The sequence below is a fragment of the Abramis brama genome (genome assembly GCF_963993115.1).
Source record: "Abramis brama genome assembly, chromosome: 13".
NCBI lineage: Eukaryota > Metazoa > Chordata > Actinopteri > Cypriniformes > Leuciscidae > Abramis > Abramis brama.
Genome location: NC_139975.1, coordinates 35919580 through 35937675, shown reverse-complemented (window position 1 = coordinate 35937675; position 18096 = coordinate 35919580). Strand labels below are relative to the sequence as shown.

Genomic DNA, 18096 nt, shown 5'->3' with positions numbered 1-18096 from the left:
TGGGAAGGTGCTACACCAGCACATAGTTGGGTTACTCGTTGGGTTATTTTTAACCCAACATTATTAAGTGAGTAGTTAAATGTAAGTCACTATTCATCTCTTTGCATTGATGTATAATCGCAAAATGTATGGTCACCTAACGCACAATGTTTTGCGTCTGTTCCTTAAAGGATGAGTAAATGCCAGACGTGTTGTTTTCATTGAGATCTTTATCCAGCTCTGCTGTTAATCTGTGTGTGTGTGTGTCATAATAAAGAGCTTGAGCCGCTGCTCTGACGTCACAGAGGATTCATTTTCATATCATACAATAGGCCTAAGTCTCAAATACATGCAGAGTGAGCAAGATCTTAAAAGACTTTAAAAGCTTGAAAACATGGACATTTCAAAACTCATTGTACATATATCATAATAATATATAAAGGTTTATAACTCAACAAAAGGTCAAGATGCAGGCCTTTGAAACGGCTTGTTGGATTAAATATCTTCTGTTCGTAAGACACAGACGAGCATTAACCCAGTCCAGGGCTTGAAATGAAATATTCTGGCATTTGTGTATATTCTACGGTCTTAAGTTTTATTGCTTTATATATTCAGAAACATGCTGTTAAATATATATATAAAAAATACAATAATCTTTATTATCAGGGCATGCTTGTTAATGCTGGTACATTAAATAAAACAAACGTACACTTTTATAAAGGTAAAGGAAACCAAAGATGTTCAAACACTATTAGAGAGCGCCCTCTGGCGATACACTACTTATCCTGCTTTTCTGATCCCCATAATATATTATATTATGACGGAAACTATAAACTAAACACGTATTTGTATAACATATAACAAATGATCTGTTTTTCTCACGTTTCCCTTATTAGACATAAAATGTTGTTGCTACACCACAGTTAATTAAAGGATACACATTTTTTTTTTAAATGGTCGACTAATTTGAGCTTTTTTTATTTTACAGTTTTTCTCCATTGGTTTGGCTCATTTCTTGAAGCAGAAATGACATTCTCAAAACAACATGGACAAACCTCCAAACCACTTGGCAATTGTTCACAACAGAATTGAATTTCTCATTCATTTCATCAAATTGAAAATGTCTAAGTACATGTCTCAATGTCTCAGTACATCTTTGCAAATGATTAAGTACAGGTAGCCTACATTTAGCACAATTTCCAAGTGAATAGATCTTGCTGATCTAAACTGATTGTTGATTCTCAGTCTAATGGTTGTTCGCTCCAAAACGTGTCAGCGTCATTTCATTGTATAAGTCATCACATGCACAATAGTCTGTTCAATTGTCAAAATTAGTCAAGAACATGATACCATGAATATTATGCTCAAACACTCTCCACCTCCAAGAGAATGTATATAATCCAAGTCCAAGAAAGAATATATAATATTATTGGCCACCAGGCCATGGTGGATGTCAGGCCAGCGAGGGGGCAATATAACTATGTGTGCTGCCATATCTGAGAATGGTGTGGCCACTCACATCCCCAGTCTTGGCCCATACAATACACAGAAGCTCCTCATCTTCTTGGACCGCCTTCATTTTGATTTGATCCCTGAAAATGAGAGAGGTCTCGTAGGGCCTCACCTACCACAATATGTCATTGTATGGGACCATGTGAATTTCCACCGTGGCCCGCTCATCAGGGCCTTGTTCACTACTCATCCAAGGATGGTCTTGGTGTTCCTACCACCTTACTCTTCTTTCCTCAATCCTATTGAGGAGTATTTCTCCGCTTGGAGGTGGAGAGTGTATGAGCATCAGGCTCAAGATCAGAGGCCCCTGCTCCATGCAATGGACGCTGCGTGTGAGGATATTACAGGAGATCAGTGTAGGGGATGCACGCCGTTTCTTCCCTCGTTGCATCGCAAGGGAGAATATACGCTGTGATGTGGACGAGAATCTGTGGCCAGACAGACAGCAGCGTGTGGATGGCCAGGAGGGTGAGGACGGTGGCCAGGAGAGGGAAGGTGAGGACGGTGGCCAGTGAAGAACTGTTAGTTGTGAAACTCCAGCTTTATTTACAGCACTGTAGGCTGCATATCATTTTCATTGTTTTTTGTTTGTGTGTTTATATTTATGCTGTATACATTTTCTTTTTACTCTGATGTATGGAAGCTACATTATGTGTGTGAATGATAATGGTTACAATTTCCTTGGCAGTATGAGTGCAATGTGTGATGTCAAACCTTGGAGGCTACTCTTACCCTAAAATCCTATTTCTTTTTTTACAGTTTTTACACAATTGTATTCTGTTAGCTAGACAAAAAACAGTACAGTAATTGTCAACGAAGGACTGGGCTAAGACTGAAAGGTGGACACGAGGGATATTTCAATGGTCCTCTGCCATAGTGACAAAACATCTAAACATTTTGACTTGCAGTGCTTACACAATGCCAAAGGGACGAAGCATTTTGGGGACACTGACTGTTTAAATGAGAAGGAAATTTAGTTTTGACACATGAGTGAACTGGTTTGGGAGAGGTATGAACTTTTGCAGGTGAACCATGGTGTTGTGCCGAACCATCCACGTTATTTTGGCAAAAGCATCAAGAGTGTTGAGAACGTCCGGTCTGTTTCAAGAAATGAGCCAAAGCAATTGAGAAGGATCTTTGTCATTTTCGTGGCACTGACTCTTTATATGGGAAACAAATTTAGTTTTGAAGCATGAGTGAACAGTTTTGGGAGAGATATGAGCTTTTGCAAGTGAGCTATAGTGTTGTGCTGAACTGTAAGACTGTTTTGCCAAAAGATCTTAGAGTTTTGAGAATGTAATTTCTGTTTCAAGAAATGAGCCAAACCAATGGAGAAAAACTGTAATGTCACATAAATTAGTTTATACCTCCATACAGCTTGTCTTTAAATAACACAGTATGATTTAATGACAACAAGTGGACAAAGTTTTCAAACAAAAGTTAATATTTAATGTGTGATTTTGCAGATGTCACGTAGCCTACGTGAAACATGGACTTTTACCACAGTGATAAGAGTAGCACTGCTTCACAATAAACTTGACAGTTTTCAGATATAGGTAGCCTATAGGCTATGCTTGATTTTATTCAAATGCTACGCATACCGATCACAATAATTTATTTCATCAATGCTTGGATAAGGAAATCTAATGGTAAAATTATATAAATTTAATTATAGGCCTACACTCAACAGAGATCAACAAAGTGGGAAATTCTACCTTTAATTGCCCAATGCAATACATTTCTAAAAGTTCAAAATAAAGTTCTGAGAGATCATTTGTATTCAGAGGGCATTGACTTAAACAAACAACAGCAAACGAAATCAAGGTGAAATCTGATCAAACGAGCTCTCAGAGGAGAGATGTTGATGAATGAAAAGGCCTTATTTCCATTTCAGAGACATTTGAGGTCGATCTCTCCATGATCAGAGGAGCATCAACAAAAGAAGAAAATGTCAAGCCCGTTATTTCATGCCAGGCCAGGTCATTCAGGAGACTGAACAATGATGCAGAAGTTCCCTCGAAACCCCTCGATAACATCTGAGGAACTGTCTCCAGGGTTGCCAAGTCCTCTGCTTTCCCGCGGAACTCGGAGACTTCTCAACTGTTTCCGCGGGTTGATATTTCCCCTCCGCGAGTTAAAGGTTTGGCATAGCATAAATTATATTTGACTGATTATACTTGTATTGCAATATTTTATATTCCACCAATGATAAAACTGTGGTAGCCTAGATGTTATTTAGGGCCACTGGTAGAGAGTCTTTGAGCTGTGTTTCACTACGGTTTTCATTTGATATATTATTGAACGTAAAATGTGCACTTTAGGTATGGGAATGGCATATTTAGATTTTTGGTATTTGGGATGTGGTCATATAGGCTAATATCGGACTATTTTAGATTAGCCACTGGGCTGGATTTGTAAGGCAGACCTGGCAACCCTGAAATTTGTCTCTGTAAGTGTTTGACGTATAAAACCCTAAAACATTTCTTTAATAAATTGCTATTTCTTAAATAAGGTCAACTTATATAATTTGGTTAAAAATCGAGATACAAACTTTCAACTTTTTAAATGTAACATTTAAACTACAAATTTAATACCAAAACTTACTGGAGGAGAACAACAAGCGACTCATAAATACATTCAAGATTTTGTCTGTCAGATTTAAACCCTCTTTAGGTCCGGTTTAAGCAAAATTAGTATTGTTTTTCGAAAGATTGGGATATAATAGAAATGACCTGACATACGGAATCTACAGCACATTCCCATACTGATACTACTGAACATAGATACTGAAGCGATATCGCGGGCGCGCGCCGGCAGCCAGGACCGTTGGGGCGTTCACGAGCACAGCGATTGGACAGCGCGTCGCGCGAGAGATACACACCAGCACGTGTAAGGTGTTTTTAGATTTCAAACTGAGTTTAGGCGGGGTTTTCAGTTTTCCCTCTCAGTAACAGCACCAGACTCCACCGCAGCCCGCAGTGAGACAGCATACAGTGGCGACTTTCCGGACCGAGTTAGTTGTGTTAGATTCACAAACTGTTGTTTCGATGGGGAATAACGGATCTTCCGCCGTGTTTACATTACAGGGGACAGTCGAGGCAAGAGCTGAGTGGAAAAGCAGCAGGAGACAAGGTGAGTTTCGCTTATTCTTCACTATAGCTATATTAGTAATTATTAAGTATTTGAACAGTTAAAAATGTCTAAATGCCATTAGATAAAAATATCACAGCAAAGTGCCATCTTATCTGAAACAAATGTTTCTAAAGCTTTCCTCAGAAATACACTTTTCTGAGTCGTTTTTGCAATGACCAAGGTGAGTTTGGATGTATGACGTCACTTCCTCACAATACACAGGTGTCATTTCATCACACAACCAACCAATGAACATGTTCCACTTACGGTTTACAACCACAAAGTGTTAGCAAATTAATTTAAACACTAATAGTTTTACAGTTTACTGGACTTTTTTTGTTCTAGTAACTTAACTATCTAGTTGCTAATGAATCTGAAGTCTAACACATTCAAAGAAAATCTGCATTGCAAAATAAGATTGGTTTATCATTTCAGACCCAAGAAAAACAACAACAACAACAACAACAAAAAACATAGTTCCTGTCATGGCTGCTGATTGGTTAATACAGCATTTCAGCAGGGCTCCAGACATGGTACATCGTTATGCCAGTAGTAGTAATTAAGTAGTATGTTAAGTTATTACTTAATTAGTAAAGTAATTAATAAGTATGTTTTTTAAGCAAGTATTGAATTATTCACTCAAACAATTCGTTGACTGAATCAATTAGGAATGAATCACGCTACGTGCGTTGCTCGAAAACAGTGGTTGATTTTCTTTTTGTTGTTGGACCCAAATTAGAGGTAAATAGTAATGCTGCCGTCATGTGCTATCGAACATTTCCTACTTTCCCGCTTCTGAAGTCGTGATGACAATAGGAATCATGGAGGACACCTGGTTTATTCTTCCCCATTTCTTGGTCAAATATTATTGAAACCTAAATATATTGAAGAAATTTTATTTTGAATAAAATGTAGAGGCCCATTCGTTGACAACCATATAAACATTCACCATCACCACACTATCTAGATATGCAGCTTGCTGACGATCAAGTACAGGCTTCAAATGATTATTTATATATGTAATTATGCGCTACTTTAAAGACAAGACGAGGAGATGTAGCTGTTGGAAAAGCGAATAAAGAACAGCAGTAACAGCAGAAATCGATCGCTATGTTTAAAGTTTACGACCCGCCCAACTCGGAAACTCTGGTATCTGGTGAAGGCAGCGTAGCTTGTCTAAAATGTTAGTATTCTGTATTAACGTCTTGTTTATAATTATAAACTGTTGTATTAAAGCACTATCACGCTTCCAACTGTGTTGGTCTGAGTATTGGAGCAACAGCACTTTGGTTTGGACCTTAAAATAAATAAACATTAGAGGGATTTGTTTTCTGCCCTAGAATTGCTCTGTGACATTACATCTTTTTTAACCAAACTTCTTTCATTTAAAGAATACGGTTTTAGGCAAATTCCCACTGCACCAACACGGACAATCACCAGATCACAGTGCAACACTTCTCAGACATTCCTCGACCCGACAAACGCATGCGCCGACCAACAGCAACAGACTCGACTGGGGAAACACACTGATCCGACAAAACCAGACGAAGTGTCTGTCGCAGTTGGTCGGCCTTTAAAATACTGTCAGAAAATGTTATTTTGGTTAGTATTTATTTAATTTAATGGGAACACCATGAGAGGGGACACTGTTCCAGAGGTTTCCAGACTCGAGCAGGAAGGGTCACTCCCCCGATGAGAGAGGCTTCAGAGATATGCAGAGTTGGCAAGGTTGTGGCTTTCCCAGGACCTTGATGAGAACAGTAGGGAGGGAACAAGTATTTGCAGAATATGAGGAACTGAGAAACATTTGATCCATTTCACTTAACATTATATAAGATTGCTTTAAATGTGATAATCTTTCAAGACAAATTAAGAACGATTATCAGAGATTTAGTATTAAGGAAGTGGGTGTGATAGTGCTGTCATATCCTGATGGGGTCTGGCAGTCCTGCTTTATGTTTCTGAACCAGCAGATGGCAGCTGAGATCTCAAACTGACTGAATTATAAACTGTTCATTTCTGTGAGATGTAATAAGAACAATAATTACAAAATATTGTATTTCATTAGCTATTAGCAACTATTAAAGTCCCCCTGTAGGCAATCATTTTATCCTTTAAAACTCATCTTTGATCACCAAAATTACATTTAAATGTTTTTTCCTTGAATAAAATTTCTCCATGCCTTCAAATAGCTTGAATGTAACTTGACGGTTCTATGAATATGCAAATGAGCCCCGCCTCCACTCACTCACTCACTCACTCAGAGATCCACTGGTTGACGATCACACGTTGATCTGATTGGTTACAAGGTAGTTTGTGATGTCAGAAACACCAGCGATTTCAAAGCGTGTTTTTGAGACTGTCTTTGGTTCACTGCAGTTTTAAGGAGAAAATACTCAGCAATGCTGTCGACTTATGAATTTACACATGGTTTGTCTTAAAGCAGATTAAAAACACCACATAGGCACATAAACAACATTAAACGCTGGATTTTCTCCACAGGGGGACTTTAAAACAAAACTAGTGTAATGTTGTTGGTTCATTTTGAACCCTTTTCTTTAAGACATCTTTTTAGTGTCCTTCACTTTAAAGGGTTGATGACTAATGCAGCTTTTTTCTAGCCTTTGGCTTACACATATTATAAAATACTATCCTGTTTACTTGAACTCCAACTAGACACTGTTTAAAGTGAAACATTTCCTTTTGGCAGCCACAGGTGCAGTGCTCAACATGCATGCAATGAGCAATGACTTTGAACATGGATTGTTTAAGGCTCTTGGCTCCAAGTCAGATGATTAGTTTGTCTGCATTCCCTCACACACTGAGTCATAGGCCTGCCAGCCAAATGCACAAAAAACGTTGTTGAAAAATAAAACTGTTTAAAAGGGTCACGGATTTATTGTATACCTTAAGGGAGGACATATATTTGAGTTCTTCAAACAGATAAATCACCCGAGACCTCGGCCAGATATCCTTTAACGGTCCTGTTTTGTAGTGGTCTGGTTTGTAGCAGCGACTGTATGATCGCCAAGCAAACAGTCACATAGTTTAGTGAGGATTAACACATCTGGGGTCATGAGAGTGTCATACAGTGAGTGTTAAAGAACAGGCAGTGTTGTAGACAGCACAAATGTGCACACAAGAGGAAACAATGCATTAGCGGCGCATAATAATTGTTGCATTTCATATATCAACAAAAGACAGCGCAAAAGTGAACTGAAGCAGGAGTGCTGAAAATATACTTGATTTTTTTGAAAACATGAAGAGAGAAAACTCACATTGTAACTTTCAGTGTCCTTCTGAGGTGTTGTTCTTCCTCCTGAAAGAAGGAGGACCCCCACTCCCCAAAGGTCTCCAAACAATTGCCCGTTTAAAAAAAGGAATATGGCGTCACACCTTATGATATATCCATTTTTGGGACAAAATGTTTTAGTTAAGGGTGGCTTCAAAATATTATGCCTGAACGTTTAGTCAAGCAGACTCACAACTAGACATCTGGGTTATCAATATATGATTGAATAAACAGAAAATGAATTAATTTTCTTGTTTTTATTCAAAATCAAAATTTGTGAAATGTGCTTGGGACAGTCACGCCATATCAGCTTATTCTGGTTTAGCTGAAAATTGTGAAAAAACGGAAGATTAATCCCATGAATGCTCTGTGTGTTCATATAAAACAGCACTTTCTGAACAATATCACCACAGTTTTTGACATATTTTTCTATAATTTACTTAACTTTGACACATTGGACCAAAAAAAGGCCATGTCATGTCAACCACCATGTCATATATAAATAAAGTAAAGAGCTTAAAGGAAGAGCCTCCCTACAATCTTAAAAATAATGGTACCAAAAGTGGGTTTTCACAGAAGTGACATAGAAGAACCATTTTTGGTTCCTCAAAGAACCTTTCAATGATCAGATCTTAAAATTTCTTAGTGTGAAGAACATTATAAAAATCTAAAGAACCACTATAAACAATCTTTTGTGCAATTGAAAGGTACCTTGGATTTTAAAGTTTCTTCATGGACCCATCGATGTGAATGATGAACCAGCACATGCACTTCTGACCTTTAACTCCACCCATTCAGCAATTTTCTTTTCAGTTCCAGACAGGAAAGTATCTGTGAAAGGGGACGTTCACACTGACAGCGATTTGCGGGGCAAAGGGAATAGAAGTGCTGTTGATTTGAAGCATGATGATTAACAAAGATATGTCACACGGAGTCAGAAGGCCTATTTATTTGTGTAAAGAATAGTTCGGTGACCTCTTTATTCAGTAAAGAATAAAAGAAAACACTTTTTACAATGTTTATGTAATCATATTTTATTCATAATGACGATTATTGCATTTAAACAAGTCTCTTTTTTATTTATTTTTGAGTTCAACATAACATGGCATACACAGCTTATTTTAATTCTGTTTAACAGGACATTATTTTCTAAAGTGTTTCACTTCTTTTACTTTGCAGTACTACTTAAAGTTATTGACGTTAATTACAATAAAGCACAATTTATACTTCTGCATCAAAGTCACGGTGTAGCTACGCTACTCTCACGGCTGTGTGTAGCATGCATAGCCTACGACGTACCCAAAAATGCGCGTCAATTCTACTCGAACCGCAAGTGTTATCATTGGTCTGCTAGAACCCCTCCCTTGGGTTTCACATGCTCCCTCTGCACGTGTAATTGCACATCAACGCGGACAATGACGCAGAAGTATAAATCAGCCTTAAGCCGTGAACAAGGACTGAATGCGGTGCTCGCGCTGACGGACACACAGATGAAGTACGAGCACAGATGAGCCTCTCGCATGCGATCGCCAGTTCTCTTTCACAGATACACACACGGTTGTGTCAAAGTGCAATGTGGAGTATGTGGAGTATTCAGTGTAAACAGAGTCTGTTATGTCCAACTCGACTGAAAACAAATGTGTAACAGTATATTAGATCCGTGCATTCATTCTTAAATTCTTCTTTATTACAGACTGTGTGTAGTAATCAGTCAGCTTAAAGGGCATTTGTTTTTTAATATTGGGTTGACAAAAATGGAAAGAAAGACGAACTAAATTTCAAGGTTCACATTTAAGTATTTTTTCTTAACTGTCTACCGCAGTCAAATAAGAGAAGTAACACAAAACAGTAACCTACAATCAAATCTATGCACATATCGAATCATTTTTTAATCGAATCGTGAGTTACCAAAAGATTCCCACCCCTAGAGTCAGTTTCTGTCAATTAGGTCATGTTGACCGGCACTAGGACACACAGGCTGAAGAACACAGATTCATGTTGACGTCTTCTTATATCTTAGACTTCACTCTTGTCTAAATGCATTTGTTCTTCAGCTGTCCTCCTTACATTCCTAAACTAAAACAGTTCAGTTTAATATCATTCAGGGCAGCTGGTTCGTCCCAGTTCGTAAGTCGGCTCACTGTGCTTGAAGCTTGTTAATAGTGTAAAGCGATCCATTGAGATATGAGATACCCTAACACAGAGGAAGTTCCCATATTTACAGCTTCTTAAAATAGCCCCAGCGCACAGCCTTGGCGTGTATCAGAGGCGAGGGGCCCAGAGTTTCCCACACACGGAGAGCAGTGAAAAGCTGAAGGGAAGAAGGGCATGTATGCACGGATGTCGAGCCCGGGCAGAGGAGCAAAAGCTGGCCGGAAACTCTGAGAAACCACAGGCTCATTTCCCCTCATTTAGCCAGTCCGCTGGGGAAGCCATCACGTAATGCAGAAGAATCTGTGCCCCTGCTATTAACACCCCGTCAGCCTTTCATCTTTGCAGTTTTGCTTTGTTTCTTTATCAGTTGGTGGACTCGCTACATTTATACCTGTTGATGTAGTTTCCCTGTATGGTCTTTCCTCAACCAGATGCTCTCTGTGTTATTTAATTCTCCATATTTCACATACGTGTACTACCTGTAATACAGTCAGGGTTTAAAATTAACTTTTTCACTCACCGGCCAACAATTTAAGTTACCGCCCATCAGAACTTCTACTAGCCAAAATAAAGAAAAAGGAAAAGAAATTAACCAGATTAACTACGTCACAGCCATTATATTAAATTTGAATTTCATACATTAATTATTCAAACAAAATCCTGTCATCCATCATCTCCCTTCCTCTTTTATCCTCATCCTTTTCACCAAAAATGTGTTTTAGGTGGACAGATCAATACAGTACAAGAGAACATAAATAACAAGTCTTTTCTGTTAACCAAATGCTTTTTAATCTCCGCTATCCCTTCCCTGTACCATTTAACCACAGCTGGACTGATTTGTGTTATTTAGATGTGTAAGCAACAAAATACAGAGAGGAATGCATCAAACAGCTCAACATATGGAAGATTGTGTTATTTTAAGGGGTGTAAAAGGATTTTAGTTCTGCGTACCTGTGTCTACAGGTGTGTGTATATTATCTGTTTTATAATGGTGTTATTTATATTTTATGCACCGATATGAAAACTTTGGCCCATACGATAACCCATAATTGTTTATATTTGAAAGCTGAAAACTGATATATTGGCCGATAAATCTAAATCAAATTGTATATAATTTTTGAGAGCCTGATTACAAAACCAAAAGTCTCACCATTAAAAGCCATGTCCCAAACACACAATTATTCTAATGTCCTCTGTAACGAAGTTCAGATGTTACGGGAAGAAGGAGGCGGGAACCGGCGAACATTCAACATTTTAATGATAAAAATAAACCAAATACAAAATGAAAGTAAAAGCCAGCAGCCCCTCACGGACGACTGCTGGCAACACAAAACATCAAATAAAACACAGGCCTGTTCCTCTCTCGCTCTTCACTGTCGTCGCTCCTCCTTTATGCTTCCGCTCCTCCGTGAGAGATTCGAGACCGGTGCGTCTCGCAGGTGTCGCTCATCAGAGTAATCACGCCACCGGCCTCGTGCCGCTCTCTCACGGCCCTCGGCCTCGTCCTGCTCGCCACATCCTCATTATCATTTTATGTAGCTTATATGACAGACTTGCGCTGCACATGTTGCACTTTATTGTATTTTCCTTTTTTTAAAGTGATTCCAATCATAAACATCATGTTGAACAGTGCGCATTAGAAGTGTCTCAGCTGAAGGAAATAATACATTATTTATTGGCTTTAATATATTGGCCAAATTTTCTTATTAAGCTGATAATGCTAACATTAAAAATGAACATATACACTCTTAACCCGAATTAGTTGACTTTACTCGCAAATCGCGTGGAAACCCGTTGCCATATACCACAAGCTGAAACTAAACATGTTGAGTGGTATTAACATTCATATCAATCATATGGAAAGACCCAGACAATAAGAGATTAAACAGATGAAATGAGGTGCTGATGACTTATAATCTTTATAGATGACTACATCAATATGCAGTCATAGTCACTGGATCACTATACTCTTGGCTTTTTTGCTATAACAATTGTGCCTTTTAAACACACAGGTAAAGCAGCCAGAGAAAAACTAATGTGCAATTGTCAAGGGCTAAAGCCAACACTTATCACCATTATGGTGACTACAAATTAAACAATAATTCATCAACATCTAAACCTCTGTTAATTCTCTGTACCGTCTGCTTCTCAATACTCAATACAATTCTCAATACTCGTCCCGCCAGGTGTAGAACCCCTTGGACGCACGTTAGACGCGGGTCTTTTCACGTGACCAGGCAGGTTTTTGATTTGGCCCCTCCCCTTCCTTATGAAACTAAACATACCAAGTTATCTCTGCTAAACCTGATTAGTGCAATGAATCTTTCATTTAAGTAGTACAAACAACTAATGTTGTTTAGTAATGATAGCAGGATTTTACTAAACATAAAATAATAAGTAATGATCACTCGTAAGTTTAATTAGAAACAAAATCTGGGTTTACAGTGTACCGGCTGATACCGATATAGCGATAAGTGGTTTGGAGAATGGATGGATGGATGGATATTGTGATATATACATATATACTGTCACTGTGTTATGCATATAAATGATTTTAGTCCTTTCAATAATACAAAAGCTGGTGTTGGTGTTGAAAAGTCCCTCTGAACAGCCCAATATCTGCGTGACTAGCATGACTTGGACCAAGGATCTGAAATGGGGAAAACAGAGCGCTGTATCTAAATAGATCCTTCCTCTGCCTTTTTGTGTTTGAAAAAGTCCCCTTCACAATACATTTGTGTAAGGGAGGAGCGCTTCAAGAGGGTGCCAAAACAAGCAGATGTAATCACAAGAAAACAAGCAAGCTATCTCCAGACTTCCAGTGCTGCACATGCCTCAGCTGTTTCAGAGAGTCGAGCGACGGGGATGTGCTTGGAAACCGCCAAAACAGTAACGCTGACATGCACGACCCCATTGTTGGCCACCACAGCCATTGTGTTCCCCTCTCCAGGAGGCTCCTTCTACGAATAGGTCCTGTTACAAAGCCATATGCTGTATTTGTCTGTTTTGAATCAAGTAGCACTGTAAATGCTCTCTAAAAATCTATCTATCAATATATGTGACCCTGGACCACAAAACCAATTTTTTGAAAATGAGATTTATACATCATCTGAAAGCTGAATAAATTAGCGTTTTATTTATGTATGGTTTGTTAGGATAGGATAATATTTGGCCGAGATACAACTATTTGTAAATCTGGAATCTGAGGATGCAAAAAAATCGAAACATTGAGAAAATCGCCTTTAAAGTTGTTCATTTATGTTGGCGATTGTGCTGCATTCACTCACAAAAATAAATGTTTTATATATTTACGGTAGGAAATTTACAAAATATCTTCACGGAACATGATTTTTACTTAATATCCTAATGATTTTTGGCATAAAAGAAAAATCGATCATTTTGACCCATACAATGTATTTGTTGTGGCTATTGCCACAAATATACCCGTGCGACTCGTGACTGGTTTTGTGTCACATATCTGTATAAGAAAGATAAGATAGAACAGTAAAATCAATGCCAAATGATGAGTTTGAAAGTTTTTGACTCATATCAACCCAAACCTGGTGGAAAAAACGAGAATATGGCGATAAACTGATGAACTGACGTGAATCTGGCAATGGTTTATTACGGATGTCCAGTGAGTGCTGCTAAGAGGTCTCAGCTCTATCGCTCTCGAAAAAAACGTACATACAACCTACACTAAACCCAACTGATAGTGTTAACAAAAGCACACGTGAGATAAAAACACAACCATGCCATTTCAGCTGCTTCTGCAAGTCTTTGAGCTCTTTGATCGTGTCTTGCGTTTCACTGGACTCAATGCAGTGCTGTATTGTTTTGAGGTCATAACATAGTATTGCGCAAGGAACCATGAGATATTAAGTCTTTATTAATCGATAATCTGCCCTGAAATCTTAATTTGTGTGAAAAGGAATACAAGTTGTTGGTGTTTTACTGCCTCTAGTGTTCATTTCTGGAAGCTGGAAACTGCAGTGAACTGTATGTATAGGAACATATTTGCCAAAAGTTATTATGATAAAATATAGTTAGCGGCATGTTTTTACAGTGAGCCTAAGATCCATTTGCTGTACTCGCTTAAGATGAATAGTTGTAAAAAAATCACTATACTTTTAGAGTTTCTGAATAGTGCCTCTGTTAAGATGTTAGCAATGTGAGTTGGTTTTCCTCAGGGGTTGGACAATGAAACTGAAACACCTGGTTTTAGACCACAATAATTTATCAGAATGGTTAAGGGCCGCCTTTTGAAGCCAAACACAGCATCAGTTCGTCCTGGCCTGGGGTTATCAAAGTGTGGGGTGCGAGAGTATTTTAGTATAGTTTTTAGTATATAAATATATCCGTGCAGCACAGGACTGATTACACCCGTTAGAGCAGTGAAGAAACATGGATGAATGAGAAGAAAGAGCCGGACGTCCTCGATGATGAGTTATTAAAAGCACAATAAACTGTGACTTAGAACTGAACTCATTGACTGGCGGCTTTCTGTGGCACACATCCGAATCTCACGAGCGCCGAATTCAGTTCACTTTCACGGCTTATTGCAACAGTCAAATACACACATTTATGTTTCAAAAGGCCCATCTTGGTGAGTATTCAAGTAAACACAGTCAGTTATGTCTAAAACGAAAGTAAACAGTTGGGCAAAATTATCATCATATTGGATCCATACATTAGGTATTAAAGGGACAGCAGCCTCATAACGGCCTGTTGTTAATGTTAATGAAACAACAAAAGAAAAAGAAAAATATTCACTGATCCTGACTGAATATCTTTCATAGCTTGAATCTGTGTATATGTAATGCATATAATGATGTTCATACTATGCAGTTTAAGTTGGGGTGGAGTGGGGTGCCATCTTGTATGTTGTGTTCGAAGAGAATCCCACTGTCTTTGACTTTGAAATCCCCTGATCTTGGGAATGACAGATGCAAGTCCTTCACAGTGATAAAAGGATTTTGAGTCATTCCTCTTCCAGAACAGTGTCCAGATTAGTGTTGTCACGATACCAAAATTATTGTTTCGATACCGATACCAAGTCAAGTATTGCGATTTCGATACTTTTTCGATACTTTTCCTGAAAAGGGAGAAACACTCTCAAATATCATTGCTGTGCTTTATTTTAAAACCGGGACAACATTCTAATCATATAACACACTAATAAATGAACATATTAACAGCAGATATATTAAACATTTGAACAAAATATGAAATATCAAAATATAAAAAATAAATTAGAGCAATGACATTCAAGGTAAAATTTTTTATAAATTTAGCAGCATTATCTCATTTATCATAAGAAACATAAGAGCTTTATCTTGATTCTGAACTTTGAATAAAAATATGAACAGCGATTATATTAAACAATGTTTAATATTGGTAACATATGATAAGCCTCATTGGTGATATATTTGGCATGTGGGGAGAGAGTTGTGGAAGGCCTATACTTCATGTTAAACAAATATATAGCAGCAAAGACAACGTCGGCAGTGTTGACGGCAAAATAGGCTACAGAATAATTCGTTCTGTATTGAGAGGTGCAATATTTGAAAATCGATAATATTTTTTTAAATTACATTTATATTGTATTTATGTCAAAACTTTCAAACATCAAAATGTAATTTATTAATATGTATTCGTGTCAAAATGATATAGAAAAATCTTTTCCTATTCTATTTTGCCTGGAAACGCTTCCAACACGCTTGCGTGTCGTGTGAAAAATAGGCGTTGGTTCTATTTCTAGCATGCACGCGTTTTCCGCGCGTCTCGAACTGCGCCCAGACGCGTGTGTCACGCAGGCAGTTAACATGGGAGCCGAAATAAAAACAGACACGACACGCAGCCAGTGTGTCGCCGGCCTTACAAATCTGGAACGCGGTCATTCTTAGAAGTATCGATACTAATAAATTAAGGAATCGTGACGTTTTTAATTTCCGATTTACTTTCGGTGCACCGTGCAACAGAGCAAGGTAGGCAACGTACTTCCATATGTCACTCCCCGCGTCATCTTTTTCTACGAGTCGTGGACCACTTGTGCTCGCACATGCAGCCATCTCGCTGTAGTGTTTTGTCACATGACACTGACAGCGGCAGGTTCTTTGCTGCGTGCGTCAGGAAAAAAACACAGACATCCATAGGGAGGCGTTTATTTTATTTTATTTTTTTTAAGTATCGATACTGATAAATTTAGGTATCGTGACGTTTTTAATTTCCGAGTATCGCAATACTTTTGAAGTATCGGTACACCGTGCAACACTAGTCCAGATCCCCACGTGATGCTGGTGGAGGAAAACGTTTTCTTACTTGCTCCTCCAAAACGCCCCAAAGTGTCTCGGTCATGCTCAGATCTGGAGACTGCAGGCCATGGGAGACGTTCAACTTCACTTTCATGTTCATCAAACCACTCTGCCACCAGTCTTGCTGTGTGCATTGGCACATTTTCATGCTGATACACGGCACCCCCTTCAGATACAGAACGGTTTAGTAATCCTTGGCAGTGACGCGTCCATCAAGCCCGACTGTGCTTGATGGACGCGTCACTGCCAAGGATTACTAAACCGTTCTGTATCTGAAGGGGGTGCCGTGTATCAGCATGAAAATGCCGTGATACTGCAGCCCAAACCCTGAGATTCACTCTGGACACACAACAGCCTCTTTGGTTCTTCTCCACGCCGTAACTCTCATTGATGTGGGAAAGGCCGTGAAGGTGGTCTCATCTGGGAACAAAACATGTTTCACACTGTCCACAGCCCAATATTTCCTCTTCTGGCACCGTTGAAACCAACATTTGGCATTGGCACAAGTGATCAAAGGTTTGGCTATAGCAGCCTGACCATGAATCTTGATTCTGGGGAGTTTTGGTGGAAACAGGAGAGTCGAGGTGCGCATCTAATTCTGCAGTGAGTTGGGCAGCTGTGGTTTGATGTTTTTTTGGAGATAATCCAGGTTACATCCCTTTCAGACAGCTTCCTCTTGTGTCGACAGTTCCTCCTGTTGGATGTGGTTCATCCTACATGGTGTGCGGACATTACCCTGGATATCATAGCTCTCGAATACACCATAAAGACTTGCTGTCCTGGTCACAGATGAGCCAGCGAGACGCGCACCAACAATTTGTTCTCTTTTGAACTCTGATATGTCTCCCATTATGTTGTGTGGATTGTATTACATATTTGACAATATTTTATGTACAGCTGTGCTATTGCTCTGCTAATTCAACCGTCACACTCTGCTCTTACTGATGGAATGTGAAATCAGTGAAGATTGTTTCAGTAGTTTCATGTATAGGCATGAAAAGTACATTGGCCTGAGCATTTGTTTGTAAACCTGGTGTGTTTTCTCCCTTGGTTCAGTTTGTTTAGGCATATGTGAACACGGCAATCACGCTCGGATCCACACCAAAACCATCGATCGCTCTAAAACCGCCTGAACGAGGTCTCGGCCCGATTGCAAACGAACTCTGGGGCGGTTCGCTTGTGGTGCGAGAGCAATCAGACCCAATGGACCAACGGACCAAATTATATTATAATTCATAACAGGAAATGTGCTATATAAATAGCAGTAGTGTCTGATTCTGTGAGTGAGCAGATTAAACATCACAGTTGAAAACCAAAAGAACACCTCTTCATCTCAAAATGTTGTGTAATTACGCTTCTCCGTGCGAGAATGCTGTCCCGATGAAGCTTTGATTCCTGCTCATGCTGCATTATAACATCCGTATAGTGTTTGCCTGTGTGTGTTTGGACACTGTTAACCTCTAGATAGCGCTGGGAGATCCAGAGAGAGCGCGTTTGAATTTGCTGCAGTATTAATACTAATGTAGTAATTTAACAGCGGGAATGACGGCTACATTCGTATGGTGTTTGCGTGTGTCTCGACAGTTACAAATGAAGCCACAATAAGCTCATAGAGCGAACTTGTCAATCATCTTGATGGATGATGCAATGGAAACTCTGACCAATAAGAGGACAGTTCTACTTGCATGTGACTTGCGTGAACACACTTGGGTA

The 18096-nt window shown here is 39.0% G+C and overlaps 1 protein-coding gene and 1 long non-coding RNA gene across 2 annotated transcripts in view; one reads left to right on the top strand and one right to left on the bottom strand.

Moving 5' to 3' along the window:
* The first annotated feature begins 4343 nt into the window (after positions 1-4343).
* neurl1b (neuralized E3 ubiquitin protein ligase 1B) overlaps positions 4344-18096 on the top strand; it is a 51412-nt gene continuing 37659 nt past the window's right edge. Inside the window, exon 1 of the mRNA XM_084132844.1 lies at positions 4344-4623. Coding sequence (XP_083988970.1) covers positions 4539-4623 — 85 coding nt within the window. The 5' untranslated portion in view covers positions 4344-4538. The remainder of the gene's footprint in view (positions 4624-18096) is intronic.
* On the bottom strand, positions 6232-7927 carry LOC311094722. Its single transcript, XR_014608715.1, has 3 exons — positions 7902-7927; positions 7531-7639; positions 6232-6370 (listed from the first exon to the last, which is right to left on the bottom strand). It is a non-coding gene; the product is annotated as an uncharacterized lncRNA (long non-coding RNA).